The following is a 24,046-nucleotide window of genomic DNA, read 5'->3' on the forward strand; positions in this document are numbered from 1 at the left end:
AATAATGACCTATGATTTTTAATTACAGCGATATATTCAGCAACCTGGGCAACCTAGAGACCCTCTTCATGAGCAGGAATCGACTGCGTACAATCGATTCCAGAGCCTTTATAAGCACATATGGACTGCGACACCTGCATTTGGATCACAACGACATCGATTTGCAGCAGCCATTGCTGGACATCATGCTCCAGACCCAGATCAACTCCCCGTTTGGTTACATGCACGGCCTTTTGACCCTTAATCTGCGCAACAACTCAATCATATTCGTCTACAACGACTGGAAGAACACAATGCTCCAGTTGAAGGAGCTGGACTTGAGTTACAACAACATTAGCTCGCTGGGCTACGAGGATCTGGCGTTCCTATCGCAGAATAGATTGCACGTGAACATGACGCACAATAAGATACGTAGGATAGCGCTGACCAAGGATGTGCACTTGGGCGACGACTACACGAATCTGGTACATGTGGATATCAACGATAATCCCCTGGTCTGCGACTGTACGATCCTCTGGTTTATCCAGCTGGTGAGGGGCGTCCATAAGCCGCAGTATTCCAGGCAGTTTAAATTACGCACAGACCGATTGGTTTGCAGCCAGCCAAATGCCTTGGAGGGTACTCCAGTGCGTCAGGTGGAACCGCAGACGCTCATCTGTCCGCTGGACTTCTCCGATGATCCACGGGAAAGGAAGTGTCCGCGCGGCTGCAACTGCCATGTGCGTACCTACGACAATGCACTGGTCATCAACTGCCATAGTGGCAATCTGACACATGTTCCTCGCTTGCCCAATCTGCATCAGAATATGCGATTAATGGAACTCCACTTGGAGAACAACACACTGCTCTGGCTTCCTTCGGCCAATACACCCGGCTATGAGAGTGTAACTAGTCTGCATCTGGCTGGCAACAATCTAACCAGCATCGATGTGGATCAACTGCCTACCAATCTCACCCATTTGGACGTAAGCTGGAACCACCTGAAGACGCTGAACGCCACCGTGCTGGGTTTCCTTAATCGGACCATGAAGTGGCGCTCGGTGAAGCTGTCCGGGAATCCGTGGATGTGTGATTGTACCGCCAAGCCGCTACTCCTCTTCACCCAGGACAATTTCGAAAGGATTGGAGATCGCAATGAAATGATGTGCGTGGACGCTGAGGTGCCCACACGCATGGTGGAACTGTCTACCAACGATATTTGTCCGGCGGAAAAGGGCGTTTTCATAGCCCTTGCCGTCGTGATTGCCTTAACTGGTCTTTTGGCCGGTTTAACGGCGGCACTGTACTACAAATTCCAGACGGAGATCAAGATTTGGCTGTATGCTCACAATCTGCTCCTGTGGCTTGTCACGGAGGAGGATGTGGACAAGGACAAGAAGTTCGATGCTTTCATCTCGTACTCGCACAAGGACCAGAGCTTCATTGAGGACTACTTGGTGCCGCAACTGGAGCACGGTCCTCAGAAGTTCCAGCTCTGTGTGCACGAACGCGACTGGCTGGTGGGCGGACACATTCCCGAGAACATTATGCGCTCCGTGGCGGATTCGAGACGAACGATTATTGTGCTCAGCCAGAACTTTATCAAATCGGAGTGGGCACGCCTTGAATTCAGGGCGGCGCACAGATCGGCACTGAACGAAGGACGCTCGCGCATTATTGTGATCATCTACTCGGACATCGGAGATATGGAGAAGCTTGACGAAGAGCTGAAGGCCTACCTGAAGATGAACACCTACCTGAAGTGGGGCGACCCGTGGTTCTGGGATAAGCTGCGATTTGCCCTGCCCCATCGCAGACCCGTCGGCAATATCGGTAATGGAGCGCTAATAAAGACGGCGCTGAAAGGTTCCACGGACGACAAGTTAGAGTTGATCAAACCGTCGCCGGTGACGCCGCCGTTGACCACGCCGCCAGCGGAGGCTACGAAGAATCCGCTGGTAGCGCAATTAAATGGCGTCACCCCGCATCAGGCCATAATGATTGCCAACGGCAAGAACGGTCTGACGAATCTGTACACACCCAATGGCAAGTCGCACGGTAATGGCCACATCAACGGCGCCTTCATCATCAACACGAATGCCAAACAGAGCGACGTATAGGACTGGGAGAAGGCGGAGCTGTTCCAGTTCGATCCCGATGATGAGCTATTGTTCCGTTAAAGAGAAGCCTCCAAGAAGAACACTGCCACTGACAAGGCGGCGGTGAAAGGACCCAGCTGAATGTAAAAAGTCTAGAGAATATTATCGATTTCCTCGTGTTTGGTCAAGTTACAGTCGCCCCTTATAGGTTTAAATCTCTTGCGCTGGTAGAGAAGCTCCAGGAAAACTAAGTGAAAATTTCAAATTTCAATATTTCATGTGGCCTTTGTTGACGAAAAATGAAACAAAAATATTTAGTTTGAGGAAAGATGAAAACACACAAGCTAGTTTTAACCACATCACTCTGTTTTAAGTGTTATATGTAAGCTTAGCATAGACCCTGTGCAGACTCTTGTAGACATAAAAATCTCATTTATTTAGTAATTATTTGTACATTAGGATTATTGCAAGCTGCCGCATACAAAACTGAGAATAGCTCAATGCTAAAATACCTTTTGAAAATACCACTTTTATTTATGTTTTACCTTTGAACAGAATCTCAAACGAATCTGAATTTTGGACAAATCGAGCTTTATTTCGAACTAACTACTGATTATTTGTTAGAACGCAGCCTACAAATAGGTGGAACCACTTGCAATACACATACGACGTATCCAAATAGTAGAATAGACTCTGTAATTGTGTGAACAAACGCAACAAAAGCAGCCGAAATGAAATACAAATTGCCTTCTTTGTATGTATGTATGTACGTATGCTAGATATATTCATAATCGTTCATAATCGATTGCATTGCATTCACACCCCGTCTCTGTACATAAGCTGGATAATGATTTCTGTACTTTTCCAAAACTAGTATGTGTATCGCACAGCAAATCCAGGTCCTTACACACAACTATCACTAGTATCAACTGTAATCTCACGCCCATTTAAATGACGCTATATAAATAAGTACATACCGCGCGAAGACATAATTCAGTGGACACACATCATGTCATCTACCAAACAATTAGTCTAGCTCTTCATCCATACAAAAACCAGAATGAATATCGTCTATGATACGTAAATGTAATTAAGCTAAACTATGTGTATATCGTCTAAGCTATAGATTGTCTCTGATATGTAATACCTAAGGTACCTACAGATTTATGCAGACACACACTCATCTACTCTGTATGCGTATGAGTACATTAAATCTAATTGTATATGAAAAACACATACAACGCAAATAAAATATATTTTAAAAATTTAAACCCTTGAGATACGTACATTATTTATCCCAACCAAGGCAACAGAAGAGTAAGATATTCGTATATATTGTTTTAGATTTTATTATGTATACACTTAAAATTGTACACTCAGCCGTGGCTCGCCTTATTGAACTAAAAACAACACAACTCATAAATGTAAGTACAGATTGCCTTAAAGTAAAATACAAATCGTTTCAAAGGAATACCACTAACAAGCTGCACCCGAAAGTGTTAAAAATGAAATCACATCTTTTATGGAAGTAAAAAGCTGCTGCGCTATACAGGTTATACATTTTGGCGTCAGCGGAAATACGATTTAAGCAATTGTCCTTTGCAATTCTCTGGCGAATGCAGGCCGCATTTAACTATAGCTATAGGTACGGGTTAGGTTGGGGATTCTCCTTTACATACGAAGGGTATATAAAATATATAATGTGTATATATATGGTTCCGTTAATTGGTTTTCGTAAGTCGTCGTTGTAGCCTACGCGTATTGTACAATTTATATCAGCAGTTCGCCCCCCTCTTATCGCTATTTGCCTACTACGGTTTTCTTTAGTTTTCAATTGGTTTGTTTAGCTCACAATCAGTTCCAGTTTTCAGTAATGTCTTCTTTGGTGTCCTATGTTACTCACTTTGGGATCTCTCGCGACTTTAACTAGCTACCCCCGCTCCTACTCCACCACCATCTGTCCCCCATCAGCCCCATCATCCTAATGGCAAAGAAGGCGTCCCGCGACGACTTGGCTTAGATTGGCCCCACCTAAAGCAGCATGTCGTCATCGCTTTCGGTGAACTCCCCATTGGGCTCCAATAGCAGGTTGGCCTCCTCATTGGATTGCACCTGCAAATATAAAAAAAAAAAAAAAAAAAAAAAAAAAAAACATGTTTTCGAATGCTCAGCATTTTAGGAAAAATCTGTAGGTATTTGCAAAATGTAACTGCAACAATGAAACCCTTCGCTTAAGCACACACAAAACTCTGAGGAATTTATCAATTTTCTGGTGACTTACCCGGGAGTATCGCACCGCGGAGTTGCTGCGCCGGAAGAGACGGCGGACGCGCTGCCTCCGTGCCGGCGAAAAGGCCAACAGGCCCAGGCACGTCACGCAGAAGGTCACCGAGAGAATGGCCCCCAGGATGGCTGAAAAGAGCGGAGACAACGAAGGGGCGGATAAGTGACGGATTAAAGGGGAGGAGACCGTTTGGGCCAGCTGCACTTACTGCCCACGGACGCCGTTGGCCCAATGGGAGTAGCCGCCGGATCGGGACCAACTGTTGTTGTCGTTGTCGACGTGGCCGCCTTGGTTGGCTTACCCGCTGGCGATGCCTGGGTAGTGGTGCTGGTGGTGGTGGAGGTGCTGCTGCTGGTGCTACTGCTCGTGGAGCCATTGGTTTCAAAATTCTGCTGCGTCGTGCCGAGGGAAAGGAACTCGCAGATGCTCGGAGTTCGCTGCACATAAAGCAAATTGCATTGCTGGTCCTGCAAGAAAGCGGATTCGTGTAATTAGAAACTTTCTTCATTAAGGGCTGGGCACAAAATAAATAAATAAATTGATATGGGTATGGGGGCATAAATTCCAAGTAAAATACGACTGGACTCCGGCGCAAATTCGTGGCGCAACAACTGCTTTGCTGCTTGTTTCCGCCGGCATCCTGCTGCCTTGGTGGACAAAAAAAAAGGAAAGGAAAGGAAAACCCTTGCTGCTGTGTAACACTTTCACCCAAAGACCATTTCCGGCGCGACCAGCGACTGCAAAATGAAACAGCAAATGTGCGCATAATTTAAAAACTTTTGCGGCGCAACTGCAACTGGCAACTGCAAGTGGCAAGGCAAAAACGCTCGCTGGCTGGCTGGCTGAATGGCGAGTTGGCTAAAACTTTCCCGTCACGGCGAGGCGCCGCACCAGACACGAACATGTCCGCGAGGAGAATCGGGTGACTAGGTGGGTGGGTGGTGAGGTTGGATCCCGGAACAGGGACGAGGGACAAACGAGGCGGAAGGGGGCAACGCATTAAAAAGTTTGCAGCCATTTAAAATCCCATTTCATTGAATCGCTAATTTTCCAACAGTGCCGCTGCTGCCAGTTGCAGTGCCAGGAACCATGTACACAGATCCTTTTTGTTGCTGCCCAAAAGTTGTCCTTCGTTGTGCATATATACAGTTAGCTATAAATGCACACATACACTGCAAACGAAATCGTACTTCTACATTCAGCTATTTAAACAACAAGTTTTAAGCTAACCCAAAAACTAATTTATCAATTAAAGTTTAAATGCTCAAGGGAAGCAAATAAAATACGATGTAACTACAAAGCAGTTTGCTGCATTTCAAAATATTGTTTATAAGCTTGTATTTTTAGCATTTCACCGCAGAATTATTCGCAAAGTGTAGCAGCAAACGCTATTTTCCGCTTTGCAGTTCAAGGATTAAAGCGTGTTGTGCTCTTGCAGCGATTAGCTTTTCTTTTCCCCTCATTTCAACTTCCCTGCCAAGCTGACCAGAACATCTTGTTCGGCTTAACCTGTTGAGTGAGCTAAATTAGTCGGATGTATTAGCTGTCTGGAACTCGGAGCTCGGAAATGGAAATATTAAAGATCCCGGAGAGCGTGTCAAGCAATTAACATCATCGGATAATACATGCACACCAGTGGCAGGCCAAACTACGTTCGATTGTTGGCAGACGACAGTCGGTTAAAGGGGGTTGGCCATTGGGATTCGGGATTCGGGATCCGGTGTGTGGGGAATCTGATGTGGGATGTGGGTGGTGTTGGTGGACTATGGGGTGTCAGAGGCGACAACCCGCATCTGTGACATGACCCCCAATGGCGACGGCATTTGGAAACGTTTGTCGGTGGTGGCAAACAGCTTGCAGCCGGTTTAAATTTGGGTCAATTGCCTGGTGCCACAAATGCAAAATCGAAGCCAAAACAGGACGTCGGGAATGGGGTCCTGCTGTCCGGTAGAGTGAAACATAAAATCGACAACTATCGTATCGACCTAGAAAATGGACCGGCAAATATTTTCAATCAGCATCGCATCTCCGGGCGTAATTTTTGCGTAATGGACTAAAATGCGGTGTGACGATGACCGTCGAGTGTTTTTGGCGTTTTTTGGGGGGCGGAGAAAGGAGGGCAGCGACCTCAAGCACTAATTGCAAAACGTTTTTCGGACGGCGGCTAATTCAATTGCAGTTGGGCCACTAATTACGATGCATTGTGCTTGGCAAAATGGGGCAAAATATTTCTGCAACCTGCGGTTAATTGTCGCCCAAGCAAAACAAACAATTATTAATTAGCTTAAAGAGAGTCGGGCCGGCATACTAATGATGCTGCCTTCCAGAGAAGCCACAACAAAGTCGGATCCTTGGTCATTAGTCAAAGTGCTGCAGGCGAATGCAACTTAATTATATTATCACACACACACACGTGCGCATAAAAGGCATGTGTGGTATGTAATTTAATTTGGCCCAACCAAGCGACTCGTCTGCCTGCTGGCATGGCAATCCCTGGCTAACTATCAAAGTCCAAGGGTCATCTGGTCAATAAACGAAGGGGTCACAGTGCGAACAATGCGTGCATATCTCTTCATCTGATCCCCCATTTTGGAGCACCTGCATCCCCTGATGACAACAAAGACACGGGCGACACGAATGAACCCGGGAAACAAAAGCTCCAACCAGCAGCTAAGAGCTGGTGGAAGGTATTAGACAAGAAGCAAGAAATGCAAAGCGAACCGCAAAAACAGAAAATATGAAGAGACAATAGACAAAGGACACAACCACGCCGAGAAGGGCTGAAATGAGAAAGATGCACAGGCAAAGCCGATTGCCAAGTGGTAAGCATAACAAAGGATACCTGCCGCACTCCGAACCCTGAGCTCCGCCGCTCACCAGCTCCACAGCTCCTGACCTCGAATGCCCAACCACCCATGCAAACCACCACCCACTTTTTAAGGTGGCGTTGCTGCTGCGTCAGTTAGTCCCTTGTTGCCCTTTTGCGCACACATATTTCCTACATTTTCGCTTTGAAGCTCAAGCTCTGTGCCTTGTGGCGAGACTTTGAGAACGGACCCACCGACTGCCAAGATTTTTTGTTCGCATTCACAAAGCAGCCGAAAAATAAAGGGTAAGGAAAATACCTACAGGTAGCCTGAATTCGAGTACCCTTGCTGTGCAGCTGGCCAACAAAATTATATTAATAATTCTGCAAATTTGCAACACATTCCACATTTAGATTTTCATTATGTGCGCAGTAGGTTTCAAACAAACATGTTGTAATTTAGTAATATACATTTTACTATATACCCCTTGATAGAGCATTGAAAGAAAAGGCATGCCAAATATCCCCACAGTTTCCATTCCCACTGCTTTTCCTAGATGCGCATTTGGCACAGCGCTGAAAAGCGTGCTACACTTTTGAAATCCTCGGAGGAGCCAAGAATAAGCACCAGATGCCATGCTAACCGTTCCAGGTAGGAGAATACAAAGAATACTCTGTACTTACGCTCGAGATGGTACTGCTGCTCTCGGTCTGGTCGCTGCATATCAGCCGGATCTGGACGTTCATCGTGCCTGCAAGGAGTGTAAGCATAATAGGGCATTAGTTTCCAGAGCACTTTAATTAGTTCAAATGTAGCCCTCAATTCAAAACAATCTTAACCCTAATAAAGGCGAACAAAAGCAGCGGCACAGCAGGGATCCAGAAAGTCAGCCTCACCACTTTTATGGCCCAGACAACACAACACACACATAGTACGAGTATCCTTATCAAAATTTGAAATGATACAGCATAGAGCACAAGGGGGTTAGGCAAAGTGGATTGGGCCTGGACACCGCAAAGTTATCGCATAAAAGCCAAAAATAATTATCACCACAGACGACAACACAGCTTTAGCTGCTGCTGCTGGTCCTGCTTTTGCTCCAGCCGGTTGTCCTGGAATCCTGGAGGGTCAGGCTGCTACTGTTGTCGGTCAAATGGGTATATATTTGAGTGTGGATGGAGCGGGGTAATCAAAGCCTTCAGCTTCGGTCGCAAAGCCACACAAAATCTACAACTCGTTGGGATTTCGGCTAGCCAGGGACCATCTCCTCCTCCTCCTCCTCCTCCTCCTCCGGCAGCCACCCACATTTCTGGTATCTGCCAACGCCTGTCACTGGGCATATTAAAATTGTCTGATCGTTTGCAGATTGCGCATTGTCGTCCCACAATGGCGAAACAGTTTGTGTGCCGCACACAGTGTTTTAAAATAATACCATTTTACGGCCAGGGCTGCAGACAATGGAAATGTGTCATAATTAAATCCTCGTCAGTTTTATTTGTCAAAATAAAAACTTTTTGTTTTAATAGCAAAGTTTTAAGTGCCATGCAATGGCTCGAATAAAAATCATTGTGCGAATACAAGCCAGCTAACCCCGATGGCTCGGGGGAAATCTCGGCAGAGCAAGCCTCATGCCTCTTAAGCCCCCACAAAGAAAAAAATCCCCAACAGCCACCTCCAGTGCGATCCAACTGTCTGCGCTCTGCATGCATTAAATATTCATGCAGTAGTATCACATCAACCAAACAAAAAAAGTGTATAGAAAAAACAGGAAAAGCCCCAGAGAAAAAGAGAGATTTTCCCAAGTGCAGCAAGATTATTTTACCGCATTATCTCGCAGACAGTTTTTTTTCTTTCGCTAGATATTTTCTGTATAATTCGTTGTTCTTGTATAATTTCAAGCACTTTGCTTGCAGACGAACAAAAAGAATCTAAGTCGGAAGGCAAACTGCTGCCCGAAAATGTTGCAGTTGCAAGAACGGCGCCGCGTGAAAAAAAGCATGAGTGCCAGCGACAAAAATTACGCGATAAAATGCCGCGAGGATCCAAGTACTGTGATGGTGGAGCAGCAAGAAGTGCCCGGCACGAAAAGTGCATTGGGCTGTACGCCAAATCTAATGCGATTCCTACGTTTTCACACAAAACAGCCAAAAGCATACCAAAAACAAGGGAAAACGAAGGGCGAGTGCAAGGCAAACAAAATGGCGGCAATGCGCGCGTGTTTCGCAGGCGGAAAAGGAAGCGGAACCGGGACCGGAAACGCAAGCGACTAGCGACACGCGGATTCTCCCGCTCCTTGAGACGGCTGAAGAGCACCGGAATATGTAAATCGAATTAGCTGGACTGCATAAAAAGGACCCAATGCACACAGTCAAACTCACCTTCCCGACCGCAATTAGGCGACTCGTGTGTGAAGAATATGTTGACCAGCGCCTGCGAATAGTCCGTCATCGCCTTGCGATGCGCTCCGCAAATGTTTACCGACATCTTTGTGGCGTTGTAGTCAATCTGCAGGCGGAAAAGTGCAATTTAGAGTGCTCATTCGACGACCATTCAGCTCGACTCACCTCAATTTTGCCATCCTTGGTGAACGGCGCACTCTTGAAGTTGAAACGACGACCCAGCTCGTCGTGCACCAGATCGCAGGTGTCCGCACTGAAGGTGCACTCGTGCGGCGGACAGAAGACATTGGTCTCCCACTCGAAGCGGTAGGCGCAGTCCTCAATCGAACGCAGTACGGGCTGTCCCTAAAAAAAGGAAGAAGAGCGAGGAGGCGGAGCCATTAGGTGCATGCAGCAATTTGCTACAGAGATGGGTCCACTGGCCATGAAATAATCGCATATATGCTGCCACGCAGTCAGTTAATGTCCACAGAAAGCCCTGCCAAATGGCGATTCCTTCTGCAAAAACTCCTGAATGTGCAATTTTCCGTAACGGACTACACGAATAAAATTTTGAAACAATCTACGGACTATGTTATGTATCTCTTGGAACCAGTAATGGCAAACCATTTTAAATTTAAAGGTAAGAAAACGACTTTAGTAGCTTCTAAATTATGAATAATTTAAGGAGCTAGTTGCAGCATATCACGCGTTTTTCTGGCAGTGTACTTACCCGACCGGCACGCATATTACAGTTGAAAAGGATGTGCGTGGAGAGCTCCGTGGTGTTGTCGCTGGGACAGGGGTCTCCCTTCAAGTAAGCCAGCTCGGCGAAGGTGCGATTCCGTTGCGTCAGTGACACCAGAGGAAAGCCCATGCTCTGCGGACGAGAAGAGGTGATAGAGGTAAGAGGAGCTTGCATCAACATCGGAAAGAGCGAAATGTTTAACTTTATGTCTGAGATTGCGGCAAATAACTCGAAATCCCTGTCTGAGCCACGCACACGTTCCTGTGTCGCCTGCCCCTGGCGGTTGCAGCTTGTTGCTATCGTTGTCGTCGGTCTCCAGGCCAACCAACATCGAATCAGTCGGATTCAGTGTGGAGTGGCCGGCACATCGATGCGATGATAACTGGCGTGGCCAAGAGCCAGCAGGACATGCTGGTCCCAGTCAGCACAAACGACAATTTAATGAATAGTTCAATGGCACTGAGCACCCGACCAAAACGAGCTAAAGTTACTTCCTAGGAAAATAAGGTATACTTTATATGAAAGTCCTAAAAACAATATCATAATTAAAGTGAAGATCCCTCCGGCAAGTAAATAATAAAATTTATAGATATGAAGTAGTTTGCAGACTTTGGTTTCTACACTATTTGAAAACTATAAATACTAGTAGATTTAAGATTGCCATGTTTTTTAAGGACTTTAAGATCGGTAGAGCTTTCGACCAGCGTGTCGCCTGTGCAGCTGTTGCTGCTGCTGCCCCCATCGATGGAGCACGCTAACTGCTGCTATTGGCAATCAGGCTGCTTAAACGCTGCCAGCTATCCAACTAGCCGGCCAACGACGTGAGCTTAATGCGCAAAAAGCTGGGATAGCAGGTCCTGCTGGAGAGTATCTAGTGGGGTGGGCATGGGGGAGGGCAGTAGTCGGCAGGCGGCGAGTGCATTGGCGTTCGAGTGGCACAAGATTTATGCTCGGGTCAACAAGGTCGATGGCGGCAAGCGTTGCACATGTTGTCGTCTCATCTTAAACGTATTAGGGGCAGAAAGGAGTTCCAGTGCCAAGCTCTTTTGCTTCGAACTCATTTCGTATGCAGCTCAGGCGATGTTTTAGCAGTTTGCTCTATTATTTATTGCTGGCCGTTTCACTGGCCAGTTCGACCCAGTGTGTACCCTTTTGGAGCATCCATTTGAAAATCAAAATCGCAGCTAATGCGCCATCAGCAAATACACGACGAGATTGCGACGGGGATGAGCACCGTTGCCTGACCTTCAGCCGAGAAATCTCATTAGCATTCGAGGCTATAGGGGGGATCTGAGGAACTGAGGGGAACCAGAGGAAAATGGGCCACATCGAGGGGACTTTGTCGGCGCCAGCTTACAGACTTAAAACACAGGCAGCGGTGCTGCTGCTGCTCAGGCAGTAAGTTTTCCCAGTAGCTTGCTGTGCAAAATTTATTGAAAAACTTTCTTATCGCATTTGAACAAGCGAGTAACTTCTCTGTATGTTTCCGTTTGCCAGTGTGCGTGCGCCTGGATATTTGTGATTATTTTTTTTAAGTTTCGCAAAACTTTGCTCTCAGGGATAAGAGGGAAAAAAGGAAATGCCAGCGACGACTGGCCGGCCAGACAGAAAGTAACTTAATTGTTTGCAGATACAAATAAATGAGTTGCACAGAAAAAAAATAAAGGAAGACAAACACACAAAGGACACGGGCCAGGCAAGGCCAAGCTCACAACAAGGGACAAGGGAAAACAAGAAGAAAATCTTGACTTGATTGTTGGAAAATCTTTGGCCCAGCCAGGCAAACAAATCGAAAACTTTAATGCGCTGCAGAGCAACGGGAAAGCGGCGGAAGATTAAAAGAACTGTTTCGGATTCTCAAAAGGATTTCAGGACACGACATTTATTTAGAAAGCTGCTTCTAATTAGTGGCAAAACAATGGAGGTGGAGGCAGCTTATCCCTTAAGTTTCATTCCGTATTGCAAGGGAATGCCTTTCCTTTCCTACTTTCTTCTTTTTATAGAAGAAACAATGTTCAAAGGAGTCAGTTGAATTGTCTTAGGCGTATTGGTAAAATTATAAAAACCCAAGTACGCAAGGGAATCCCACAATCAAGGACATTTGTTAACTTGTGAACTGCCTTATAGTTTTCCAACTCAAATCGAAGCCTGCCGATGGAACAAATAACAAGGCCATGTCCGAGTTGAAAAGCAATAAAGATTTCCGCAAGTTCAGCGATTCGCTAGAAACATGCCAGCGCAAAAGGACACCCACTCAGGATCACTGGTGTGGGCGAATGTGGGCGGGTCATCTGGCCTGCGGTCGCATTGACATTATAGCCTGGTCGAGACAGAAATTCACAGGAATCCATGGAACTACAACAACAGTGACAGGAGGGGCATGACATTGAGGGCCAGGACAGTAACTGGGATAACAATAAGCACAATGGCGACGAGCAGGACAGGCGGGAGGAGTTAAAGCCCGCATTGTGGAGATGCTGCTGGCAAGGCATTCAGCTGTTTGCACAACAATTTGATCAATTTCGTTATTAATCCGATTTGATGGGGCGAAGAACCCCATCGGCAGCCATTTTGACGATTTTGTGGTTATTGTCGGAAGTGCAAATGCAAATGCAAATGGAGATGGAGATGCATCCACCGCAAGCTGAAGACCGGACCAGATGAGCGGGGAGGAGCGGAGGAGAGGAGATGGGCTGGGCCGGGCTGGGGTAATGGCCCCTGGGAGTGGGGGCCAATTGCCATGCCAGTCACATGCCCGTTGCCAAATTTGCACTGGCACAAGTCAAACGCCCCCATCGAGTTGACAATGGAGTCCCTGCATGCCAATGAATTGACTCGCACTCGCAGCAATCCAAGTCGAAATTCTCAGTAAAAATCAAACGTGTCGCTGATCCGGGGATTCCTTTAAGTCAAGCGCACCAGGCGACAAATGTCTGGAGTGCCAGTTCGTTAACCCACTAAGCCCAACTAGAATTTTAAGATGAAGAAAGCCTAATGATAATAATGATAATTTAATTTTAATTGTGTGCTGTAAGGTGCATTAATGAATTTAAACCTTGTTTTTAAGCGATACAAATTTTAAAAGATTCTACTAATTTCATGTAAATAATATTCCATTTAAAGCAATTTATCTTATTTTTGTGCTAGGAATACTATAAGTAACCTACTGCTAATGTTAAGCCATCCCCAAACTATCCAATAAAGCATTTTATGTCGTTACTTGTCGGTAACCGGAGGTCCTTGGCACACAGTGGGTTAATGGAATCCCCTCGGGATTTCGCAATGCTTCTTTCCATTGTAGCTGTTAGCCTGGGGATATGCAATGGCAGCACATTAAAATATGTGCATGCGATAACAGCTGAATGGGGGGCTTTGGGTTGAGTTCGGTTGGGGCGATGCCAAGATGCCAATGCAGGCGACAACGTTCGACAACTGCCAATGAGTGGGCTTGGCCAGGAGGCCACCAGAGGAGGAGGAGGAGGAGGTGCTGCAGCAGCAGGAGCAGGGACACCAATCAGGATGGGGAAGAGGGGCGGTTTGGGGTCCGTTCAAGTGCGCGTCAGCAGCTACGAGCAGCACATTTCCGTTTCCGCACACGAAATGCTCTGGAAACGAAGCATTTTCAAAATGCAAAACGTGGCGCAAAATGTAAACAGGGATGAGGGTACCGAAAGGTACACGGAGAAATATGATTTCCATTTCTTTTTTTATGGGTAAGGTAGTTTCTTTGCAATTTATGAACCTGATTATATATTTTACTTTTATGGTTGCAACATTTCAAAATGCTACGAGGAGCGGAAAAGTATGTATTGTAGGTAGTTATTTGTATATAAAGAAATAGTTTTAGAGGGTACATAATCTTCTATACAATATATATAATTATAAGTTCATTCTGAATATGTTGAACATTTATAATAGTTTTTTGTGATTTATTGACAGTGCTAGCTGCGAAAATAGAGCTATAGAATTTTTATAAAAATATATTTGCCATGACTGCGTTATTTCCAGGCTGATGGCATGAAAACAAAGCCGATGGCACTTTAAGCCGCCACCCACTTGGAGCCAGATGGAAAAGCCCATCCGCCCATCAGGCCATCAGTGCAACCCCCCGCCGAAACAACCCCGCCAACGGAAATGCTTTACAGGGCACGTCGCCTGTAGGCACACCCCCTCCACCCATTTTCTTGCCCCCCTCACACACACACACACACATCCGTGCACACATGGATGCTGCTGGCCGCTAAAAGCTGTTTTTACAGATATTTTACCCCCCAAGCCGCATTTTGCCATTTCCTTCCGTTCCGTTTCGTTACGTAGCGCGACGTTACGTTGACTGACCTTACGTTATGCTCACATATTTCACTCGCGTGCTGCCAGCCACAAACCCCCCCTCCCCCTACCCCCTGCAGCCATTAGAAGCAGTGGCGGCTGCCCTGCACTTTTTTTAGAGGGGTTTGAAAAACAACAATAGGTTTGTTTGTGAGTTCTTTGCAAACTAAAGTGGGTGTTATATGTTCCTATGAAGAAAACTCTTGAAATCTCCCCTACGCGGCTGCCACTGCTTTGGATCGCACAGTTCGCGGCAACTTAACTGCCTCCTATCCGTACTTTCCGCTTCCAACTCCAGCACATAGCCATTTCCAACGCGTACGTGCTTATTTTTTAGCAGCTTGAACAATGTTTTTGCTCCCGGGAAATTTGTGCAGCTTGTGATAAAAGTTAGAGCCGGAAGGTGCCAGAACGCGGGGTCGGACGGCACGAGGTCGACATTTTGGGCCTGGCATACGGAAAATGCACTGGCAAGAGCGATTGCCCCCTACCCCCATCACCCCCCTCCCGCACCAGTTGGCATGCATCCATTGTCGCATGCAATTATTGTGCTGATTGAAGTGGGGCGAGTGCGGTTGGCGGGGCAACTTGGCGGGGAGCCCCATAATTCATCCAACTTTCACAGCAAAGACGACCTGGCACTAAGCCGAAACTCAAGCTGCTGAAAGTCGCGAAGGACACACATTCGCGATGGCACGCAAACAAAAAGTAAATTGAATTCGCACTTAAATTATTATAATTTCACATTTGAACCAATAAGGAGAATAAGAAATATCTTATATCAGACACCAAAGCACCCCAAACGAATTTAAAGAATAAACCAAACTAAATCAGACCCACTTTTCCCATGCATGTGAATTATGGCCTCATGGAAAAATTTATGAATTATTGAGTCCCTGCAAATCCCTTCCAATTATCTCATTCATTTGCAAAGATTTTGGCCAGCGTTAGGTATTAGGTGTAGAATCATAGGTTTTTTTTTTACTATTTTGCGGTCCTGGGTGAAATCTGGTTGCGAGCAAATTTCATTGCATACTTTTGTGGGCTTAAGTATTTAGGCACCAAAAACCCCACAGAGTTGGACAGTTGCTGGACCACATGCTCAGCGAGGAGATTTTTGGCATTAAACAACTTTTGGCCGCTGTCAACGGCAGACAGTGCGAGTCCGAATACGAATCCCCAGTCCGCCAGCTCGAGGTTGGAGGTGGGTGGTTCCTCTTAATGAAGCAAGCAAATCCACTGGTCAGTCCCCTGGGCTCCCATTGGGAGATGCTATGCTGGGCGGGAGCTTTATGGTTTTTTTTTTCTTTTGGCTAGTGGGTTGTGGGTGGGTGAGGCTTAGCAATTAGATTGCTGCATATTTAATGCATGAATGGCACCGCAATTTCGGGCATTTGAGCAAAGGGCCACGAGCATATTGAGGCGTTTATGAGGTGGAAATACGAAGTGGGAGTGACTTAAATTACGAGCGATCCCCACGCTGTCCTCTCAAACGTTATGTGCATGCAAAGAGTTTCCAGCACATAAGCGGCTTTCCTTCACGTGGCCAAAACACCCATTCCCCCCTTTTGGCCCTTTTGAAGTATGCATACGGACAGCTAGGCTCAAAGGAATATAGACATACACATAGATATAGAAGGCCAAACCTATACCTTTCATATGATATAGTAATTATAGCTTCATAGTTAATTCAACTTATTCTAAACTTTATATACTACTGGATTTTTGATAATTTAACCTTGTGTATAAAATCAAACAGCACTGTTACTAATTGCTTGCCCCCAGCTGTGCGGATATGTATGTAAGGATGTGGATTTTCGTATGGTACTTACACGCTCCTCCTCGGGGGCGCCGGCGGCAGTCACTTTGGCCATGCAGGCAGCAGATCCGCCGGCACAGCCTAATTGGTATTTGGGCACTAATGGACGGCACACATTCAAAAAGAACTGCAAAGAAATAAGAGGGTGAAACGGAATTGGAACGGAGGAGTCGGTCCGGGTTTGAGTTGAGTGGCAAAGACAAAAGCCAGCAAATTACTGTGGGGATTGGCATGGTTTTGGTCATTCTTGCCTGTGGGAAATCAGGGGCTACAACGGCTCACCTTGGTCGTCTTGGGCACCAGGTGCTCCATGCTGGCCGGCAGCTCCACTCTTGCCTCGTAGTTGTCGGTGGCGCTAATCAATGGCGTTAGGTCGATCAGCTCGTCGCCGCTGCTGCCCAGTCCATCGTTTGTGTGGTCCACATAGGTGGTTGCCTTGCATCTAATCGGCTCCCGGCAGGCAAGCGGCGTCTGATATTGGATCAACAGCTGACAATTGGAGTCCTCAATTATTTTCAAAGAATCGCTACCGCCAGCCGTGCTGGCTCCATTGTCCTTCGTCGCATTGTTCGCACAGACAAACTCGATTTTTGTCGACCAGCGCCGCATGCCCGTTGCTGTGGAGCACTCGGCCCCATCCTCGTACAGCAAATACAGCGAACCGGTCTGATTGAAACGCAGCTGCGAGTTGGAGTTGCCCAGGCTGATGGTCGTGGAATTCTGCTCGTAACAAGCGCCTGCAAGTGAACGGGAAGCGCACGGATCAATTGTGTGCTCCACGGCTGGGCGCCAAGTGCCAAAAAGTCAGAAAGAAAAAACAAAGACCATCTCAAAGGCAAACAAAACACGAACATGGCCGGCAAATCCTGGCCGAAAAAAAACCCAAGCCATTCACTGAGCCAAATTAAGGGTAAGTCAGTTTTTATTTATTTTAAAAATAATTCAGTTGACTATTAAGTTTACGCCCTAAAGAATTCGCGTTTGCAGAATTCTCACTATTTTGCTCGACTGTAATTCACTATTATTTTTGGCAGTGCACCTCTGAGCACAGGACTTCGACTTCCTGCAAATGAAGCGTTACCCGCTTAGTGCAGGAATCGGGATAACAAGGAGCGGCAGTAGAAGCGACTGGACATCAAAGCCCAAATTAATTGTTCTCGTTGTTTGTCAACTTGCAAGGAGCGTTTTTTTGTTCCAGGACCCGAACTGCGAGAATGTCCAAGCAATCGGAAGGCTTTCAGTGCCGCCTACTGCCAGGACAATCCAGTGTCCAAACTGGCATCCAGACACAATGGACTCGGGAACGCAACGCATCAATAGAACACAATGCATAAATGCCGGTACATTTGCTTCGGTTCATGTAATGCTTTTACGGAATTTTAAATTTAATTGGCCAAAAATAACATTAAGTTGTTTGGATAGCTGAAAGCGCCCTGACAACCCAAATTTTATGGAAATAAACAGAATCACCTCCATGCCCTGCCCTGCCCTGCAGTTGTAGTCTCTGCCCTTTTCAATCTTCCATTTCACTTGCAACCCAACAATTTTGAGCAATGTCACTCACATTTGCCGGATTTTGATTGAGCGCTCTAGAGCAGACAGCATTGTGATTGTGATTTGACTCGAGTATGGTAATTTCAGATCCCCCCTTTCACTCCGCACTCCGTTCTCAATCCTCGGCTGCAAGCACTCTGCTTCCACATTTTTATACTTTATTGCAGACATCGGACAAATATCCACACACACACATGCAGGATCAAGAGCCATGACCAACAACGAGAAAATAACAAAAAACGATGAGAAAAAGACCAATTGAGGTGGCTTTTGGTAAATCGAAAAAGAAATCGACTGTCAACTAAATTGATAAATGACATTGTGGGGCTGCGTGACAATATATGTACTGCTGTATAACCCTGTGTAAGCATATATCTATGTACATACGTACGTACGTATGTATATTCCAAACAGGACCTGCTAGTGTCCTGCGGAAGAATGCAATTGAATTTAGCAGACCACAAGACTCGGAAGAACAGAAGACATCCTCTAAGGATTTATTTGAACAGACAAGCGCAGAACGGTATGTCCCTTCAGCTTTAAAATGGCTAAAAACAGTAGTTTATTATGAAATATAAATATAAGATTGTACATATTGAAGTTCAGCTCAAGACAAGATTGCAATAGCTTTGAATAACAATATCATTGGGTATATTTATAGACTCCTTTGAGCTATTATTTCAACCGCAGCTGTGTAACACATCCGGTCCAGGATCTATTCTTGCACATACACCTTGGGTGAAAATCATTTTCTTGTCAAGATTATCCAACGAGATTGACCTGGTCACAAACACACCGACCCAATACAGCCCCCCCAAATTGAATTCCCATGCAATCTCGGCTCAAAGCAGCCTTGGGCTTCGCATTGCGGTCATGAAACAAAACATTGTTTAAATTCCGCCTATTGCTGAGAAGGGTTAAATATAAGGAGCTGACTTTGTGGCATTGATAAGGCGAGAGTGGCAGCGGTATGCCCGAAATATTTCGGTGCCCCAAAAACAGCGAGGCCTGCGAAAGGGCAAAAAGCGAGGAACCCGGGGCAAATTGAATTTCAATAAGAAAACATCGAGGCGAAGGGCCAAAGTAACCCTAAAAACATTCACCATCAGCCGGCAGCAGCGGCAGGAGCGAGAAAAACAAATATAAAACGATTTAGTAGCTGCCTGATGCCACTTTAGATGGCGCATCCAGGCCAAACAGCTGCCGGCAAGTGTTAGTTACGGCTGGCAGGAGGAGCAGCAGGAGGAGCAAAAGCGGGAGGATGGTCCAGGCGGATGGAGGTTTTTGTCCAGTTCGGGACCAAATTGAATCTGCCCGCCAGCAGCAGCAGCGCCAACACAAATAACCAAGGAACCCTGGGCATCCGGAACCCTTCATAAAAAGGAGTAAAATGCGAAAACAATAAAAACAGCAAATTGAAATTATAAACAAAGCAGCAGCAGCAGCAGCTCAAGAAAAACAACAAAAGTTGGCACAGCACTTGGAATTTGATACTAACCAGATTTCCACAAAATATGGTAGGTTACTTTATGTAAGCTACCACAAAAATTAAAGAAATATACTTCTAAGACTAAAATTATTATCAATACTCCATGCCAGATAATTTTTACATTACATTCAAATTTTTGTACTAAAATGTTTCAGAGGAAATAATGTCTCTTTGTTAATTTTCACGTGTTGAAATGTGTTTACATTGTTTTTAATACCTTTATAGACTGCAAACCGCACTAAATTTGTTTAGACAATTATTTGGAAGAGGCGCAATTAAATGAGGTCTGCCAGATCAAATCACATGGTGCGATACCAATGCGTATGGCCAAAATCCACCCAATAGCCTTCAAAAATGAAATTTGCCTGCGCCCGCCATAAATAAATATAAAATGCAGAACGAAATCGCAAATGAAAATTACACAAAATGACAGGGAAACGCATGCTGCATAAGCAATTAACAGCAGCAGTTTGGTGGGCGGTACGGATTTGGTGGCGCACGGGGGCGTGGCCATAACTCACTGGCAGACTGGAGTGGGCCAGGGCCAAGCCCCCTGCCAAATGCCTTCAAATATTGAATTCAGCTATGCAAACCAGGAGATTTTAATGCCCCATCCGTGGGATGAGTTGGGGTGGCCAGCAATATGCCGTCTGCCAGTGTCAGCTGGGCGCCAAACAGCGAACGTGCAACGCAGTGTGCACTGTGAGAAAAGAGTGCTACTTTCCACAGTCAAATGGAATATATGTTTCTTTGGTATGTGAAGAATTGGAGTTTGAATCATTTACACTCAGTCTTTCTCCCTTCTCCTTTTTCAAAGTTTAGTTAATGATATATGTGCAACATATTGCATCGATTTCTCTCAGTGCAGGTAAGCGCCAGCTTGTTTACAAAAGCTCTGGCACGTCCTGCACCCCACTTTCGCGCATGTGTGTGCGTCTGCTATTTGCCTAACAAATGAAATTTTCATGTAGGTCTCTGCCTCATGGCCTGGACATCAGTTTGGCAAAGGGGAGCACAGTACAGCACACACTTATTTATTTGTTTAGGCCCAGCAGTGGGCCATGGCATCTCCTCCACAGACCGCCGTGTGTCTGTGTGAGCCGCGAGCGAGCCAGCCAACCGAAAAGGACGCGCCAACGGATATGCGTCTGCAGTCAACTACGAATGCAGGACACCACCCAGAGCGAACGCCCAGATACACATCCTTGCTCTGCGTGAGCAGCAGCGCCATGGATACCAGCCACCAGATACCAGTTACCAGCTACGAGCTACCAAATAGGGGACACGTTTCACTTGCCAACGGGCCGCATCAGGAAAAGTTGTTATTTGCCATGGCGAAACGTCCCCTATGTTGATGCAGCGCATACAGGGCAAATAAATAGAAAAATATCAAAGCTGCGGATATGTGGCATTATGTGCTGTTGGATTATGCACTGGACTGGCAGGGTAAACCATGTGTTGATATTTAAATTTCGCTTCACTCAACTATATATAAATATGAAGTTATAAAGTGTTAGATGCTTTACATCAACAGCAAAGCCTTTTGGGTTCCATCTTAGCCAACATCTTACATTTTTATGATTCCGAGGAGCTAAACTCGCATTTCAACATAAATTTTAAGCTAAACATTAAACATTCTTATAAAATATATCATCGAAGCAGACTGATCAGAGAACGCAGAGCATCAGAAGGCCGTTGAAAGCGTTTAGCTTATTACTGACGTCAAAAAAATGTAAATTGAATTTCCACGTGGAATGGCAGGATAGCCAAGGGATAGGAGGATTGGCTGGCCTAATGGTCGGCCAACCCACATGCATATATGTACACATGCACACTCGTAAATTATGTAAATATATGACGGACCACATCACAGATCTAAATCATTATCATCATACCACGGCATTTACAACTGCCAACACACAAGTGTGGGCGAGTGTACATGGAAGGACCTACAAATAGCCACTCGTGTGCGCTTTAATATAAACCGGATGAAATGGTCAACACTTGACCGGGCCCTTCCCATTTTTTTCCGGCATTCCTCTCCGGTTACGAAAACGATTATGGCCATAAGAGCCACTCGAGCAGAAGAGCAATAAAAAATCATTAATCCCGCACAGCAAGAGTCCTCGAGACGAAAGGGTTTAAAGCTTTAGCAGGTTACGATTTCCCTAACCCCTTTTAATTATGGCTCGCTCTTGTGACGAATAAGTTTTGCCTCAAACCTACATTAATATTGGGTCCACTTACCGCCATTTTCCTGGCAGGGTGCCCCAGCATGTGCGCACACTGCAATTGTATAGTTCTTGCCATCCTTAAGCAAAGTGCGAGCTGGCTTAGAGCTAAGCGAACTCAGATCCAACCTGTTAAGAGGTCACAGAAAGGACTTAGATCGTATTCCTTATATTTAAGTGTTGAGACAACTCACAGCTCATTTGTGGAGGTGAATGCCGTGCACGGTTTGAGATCGTTACAGGCCAAAGGCGTTACAAAGTTGAACTGGTAGGTGCAGGAATCGGCTCCCAGACCCGCGAACTCCGGATGGGCATTCTAAAGGAAAGATATGAGATTAGCATAATTATAAACTAAAAGACCTAAGCTACGCACCCTTATGAACTTGTCGCAGCTAAAATAAATCACGCTGGTGTAGTTTGCACTGGAGTTCTTGGCACAGGGCGTTGGCGACTCATGCCTGAGCAAAAGCTGCCCTTTCTCCACTACCGGATGCGTTTGTACGTTGCCGAAATTGATAAATCTATGGGGAAAATCTTTGACTAATATTCTCAAGCAATATTAATCAAAGTTCTACCCACCGCTCTTTTGGATTAGTGGCTTTACTATCAAAGAGACAAATGCTGCTGCCTGCCGGACACATGCTGTTCTCTCCATAAAGCACCGGCTTACAGACATTGATCACAAAGAAGGCGCCTTGACGATTGCTCGTACGATAGTTACTATCACTCAGCGGCATCAGGTCGAAGGTTCCATTTGACTTTGTGTCGCCCACTCTGCAACTATTGGATTGTAGGCCCTCGGGAATGGAAAGGCAAGCCAAAGGCGTCCTGTAGGAGATGTAAAAGGAACAGGCTTCGTTGGCCTAAAAGAAGCACAATAGTATGTTATTCAGAATGATAAAGAATCAAATTCAAGTACTTACGTAAGGCGTTATGTGCATAGGCTGGGCATCCAAAGTATAGTCGCAGTAGAGCCTTATATTCAGCTGGTAGTTGGGATTGTCGGCAGTGCCATTGTCGCATTTTGCGCCGCTTTTGTACTTCAGATACATATTTCCATTGTTGTAGAACAACTCGTGCTGACGACCTGAACAGTAAAGGTATCTTAGCGTGTGAGATACAGATAATGTGATGGTTAACTCACCCAAAATATACTCCTTTCCCTGTCTTTTGAGGCAAGCTGCCACATTACTCTCCCCATTGCAGGTTCTCGAAAGATTTCCGCATATATTGAACTCGAATTGGTCGCCTCCATTGTTCATGCTCTTCACCACATGGGCCAAGTCCGAGTGGAGGCCACTGAAGTCGAAGGTGCTGCCGTAAATGGGCTCCTTGAGTTTACATTCCGTGGTGGAAAATTTCTAAAGGAAAAGTAAACATATAACAGTTAAATATTTTCTTATTTCAAAGAAAACAAAAGACATTTTTTATGACGGGTTCTACTAGCTGTTATCGCTCCATTATTCAGCTGATTGATTTCTTAGCCATTCGAAATGTCGGCCAACAAAGACTGGAAGTGATAAGCGGGCGAAAAACATGCAATTGGGGGGCCTTGAACGGGGTCTCGGCCAAAAGGCAACAAGTGCGCAGTGAAAACAAACAAACAGCCCCAAAATAAACGCCCGCCGCCCACCGACCACCAACTAAACGCCCACTTACCAGCTGATTGGCTGCGTCAGCGGCGACACTCTCGCCGCAGAAGAATAGCAGCAAAACCAGGGAAATCACAATTGGGAAACGCATCTGCTGAAATGTCAGTAAATGAAATGCATAGTTTGTAGTTCAGTTTAAATGAATTCAGCATGTATCATCTCACCTGACGAAAATTTTCCTGCGTGGGAGCTGCGCAGTCCTTTTGGAAACTGCAACGCATTTTGTCACCTGCAGGCTCTGAAATATTGACACTAAATGAGTCAAAGCGCTGGAAAGCGTTTGCAGTTTGTTTCTTTTACTGTTTTATTGGTAATTCCACCTATAAGATTAGCGCTCTTTTTTTTCGCACACAAAGTAATTTGATTTCCCTTATCACAAGCTAACTGTTTATTTAGCATGAGAGCCAAGTTGTTATTGCTTTTCCAATTGGCTCTCTTCTTCGATTTTTCAACGGCGGTTCGCAGCAATTCTTCTTCTTTGCGCAGCAGAACAAATCAACAAATGCCGGCGACGCAGTTGCACGAAAGGCATGACAACGAACACAAATAGTGGCGAAATAACTATTTTTAGCTAAAATATACCTTTTTCGTATGCGGCTAAATTACCTGGCCAAAAAACAACACCTGGCTCTTTACAACTGTTACTTTACGTTTACAAGCGAATGGCAGCGCTCCGG

The 24,046-nt window shown here is 45.7% G+C and overlaps 2 protein-coding genes across 9 annotated transcripts in view; one reads left to right on the forward strand and one right to left on the reverse strand.

The window, feature by feature from the left end:
- Positions 1-3,343, forward strand: part of LOC117145592 (protein toll) — a 42,950-nt gene extending 39,607 nt beyond the window's left edge. Inside the window, exon 4 of the mRNA XM_033311298.1 lies at positions 29-3,343. Coding sequence (XP_033167189.1) covers positions 29-2,099 — 2,071 coding nt within the window. The 3' untranslated portion in view covers positions 2,100-3,343. The remainder of the gene's footprint in view (positions 1-28) is intronic.
- A 64-nt stretch (positions 3,344-3,407) lies between these two features.
- On the reverse strand, positions 3,408-24,038 carry LOC117145593 (cation-independent mannose-6-phosphate receptor). Of its 8 annotated transcripts, none has more exons than XM_033311304.1 (18): positions 23,976-24,038; positions 23,534-23,607; positions 23,377-23,460; positions 22,862-23,078; positions 22,641-22,804; positions 22,297-22,580; positions 22,091-22,238; positions 21,912-22,033; positions 21,734-21,846; positions 16,726-17,180; positions 16,457-16,570; positions 10,281-10,427; positions 9,734-9,913; positions 9,548-9,674; positions 7,853-7,920; positions 4,571-4,829; positions 4,360-4,490; positions 3,408-4,190 (listed from the first exon to the last, which is right to left on the reverse strand). In XM_033311304.1, the coding sequence occupies exons 2-18, from the start codon at positions 23,588-23,590 to the stop codon at positions 4,110-4,112; spliced, it is 2,751 nt and encodes a 916-aa protein (XP_033167195.1). In that variant the 5' UTR covers positions 23,591-23,607; positions 23,976-24,038; the 3' UTR covers positions 3,408-4,109. The 8 variants fall into 8 exon arrangements, with proteins under 8 accessions (XP_033167195.1, XP_033167192.1, XP_033167198.1 ...); XM_033311301.1 differs by having other exon boundaries at positions 23,377-23,463; XM_033311307.1 differs by having other exon boundaries at positions 4,664-4,829; positions 23,952-24,032.
- Positions 24,039-24,046: the final 8 nt, after the last annotated feature.

Source organism: Drosophila mauritiana, chromosome 3R (assembly GCF_004382145.1).
Source record: "Drosophila mauritiana strain mau12 chromosome 3R, ASM438214v1, whole genome shotgun sequence".
Taxonomy (NCBI): domain Eukaryota; kingdom Metazoa; phylum Arthropoda; class Insecta; order Diptera; family Drosophilidae; genus Drosophila; species Drosophila mauritiana.

Excerpts from the sequence above, each read along its gene's own strand:
- LOC117145593 (XM_033311301.1), bottom strand. The coding sequence starts at position 23,590 with ATGCGTTGCAGTTTCCAAAAGGACTGCGCAGCTCCCACGCAGGAAAAT. Across the intron at positions 22,034-22,090 it reads GCTGCGACAAGTTCATAAGG|AATGCCCATCCGGAGTTCGC; the intron begins GTGCGTAGCTTA and ends TCTTTCCTTTAG. Across the intron at positions 21,847-21,911 it reads TTCACCTCCACAAATGAGCT|GTTGGATCTGAGTTCGCTTA; the intron begins GTGAGTTGTCTC and ends ACCTCTTAACAG.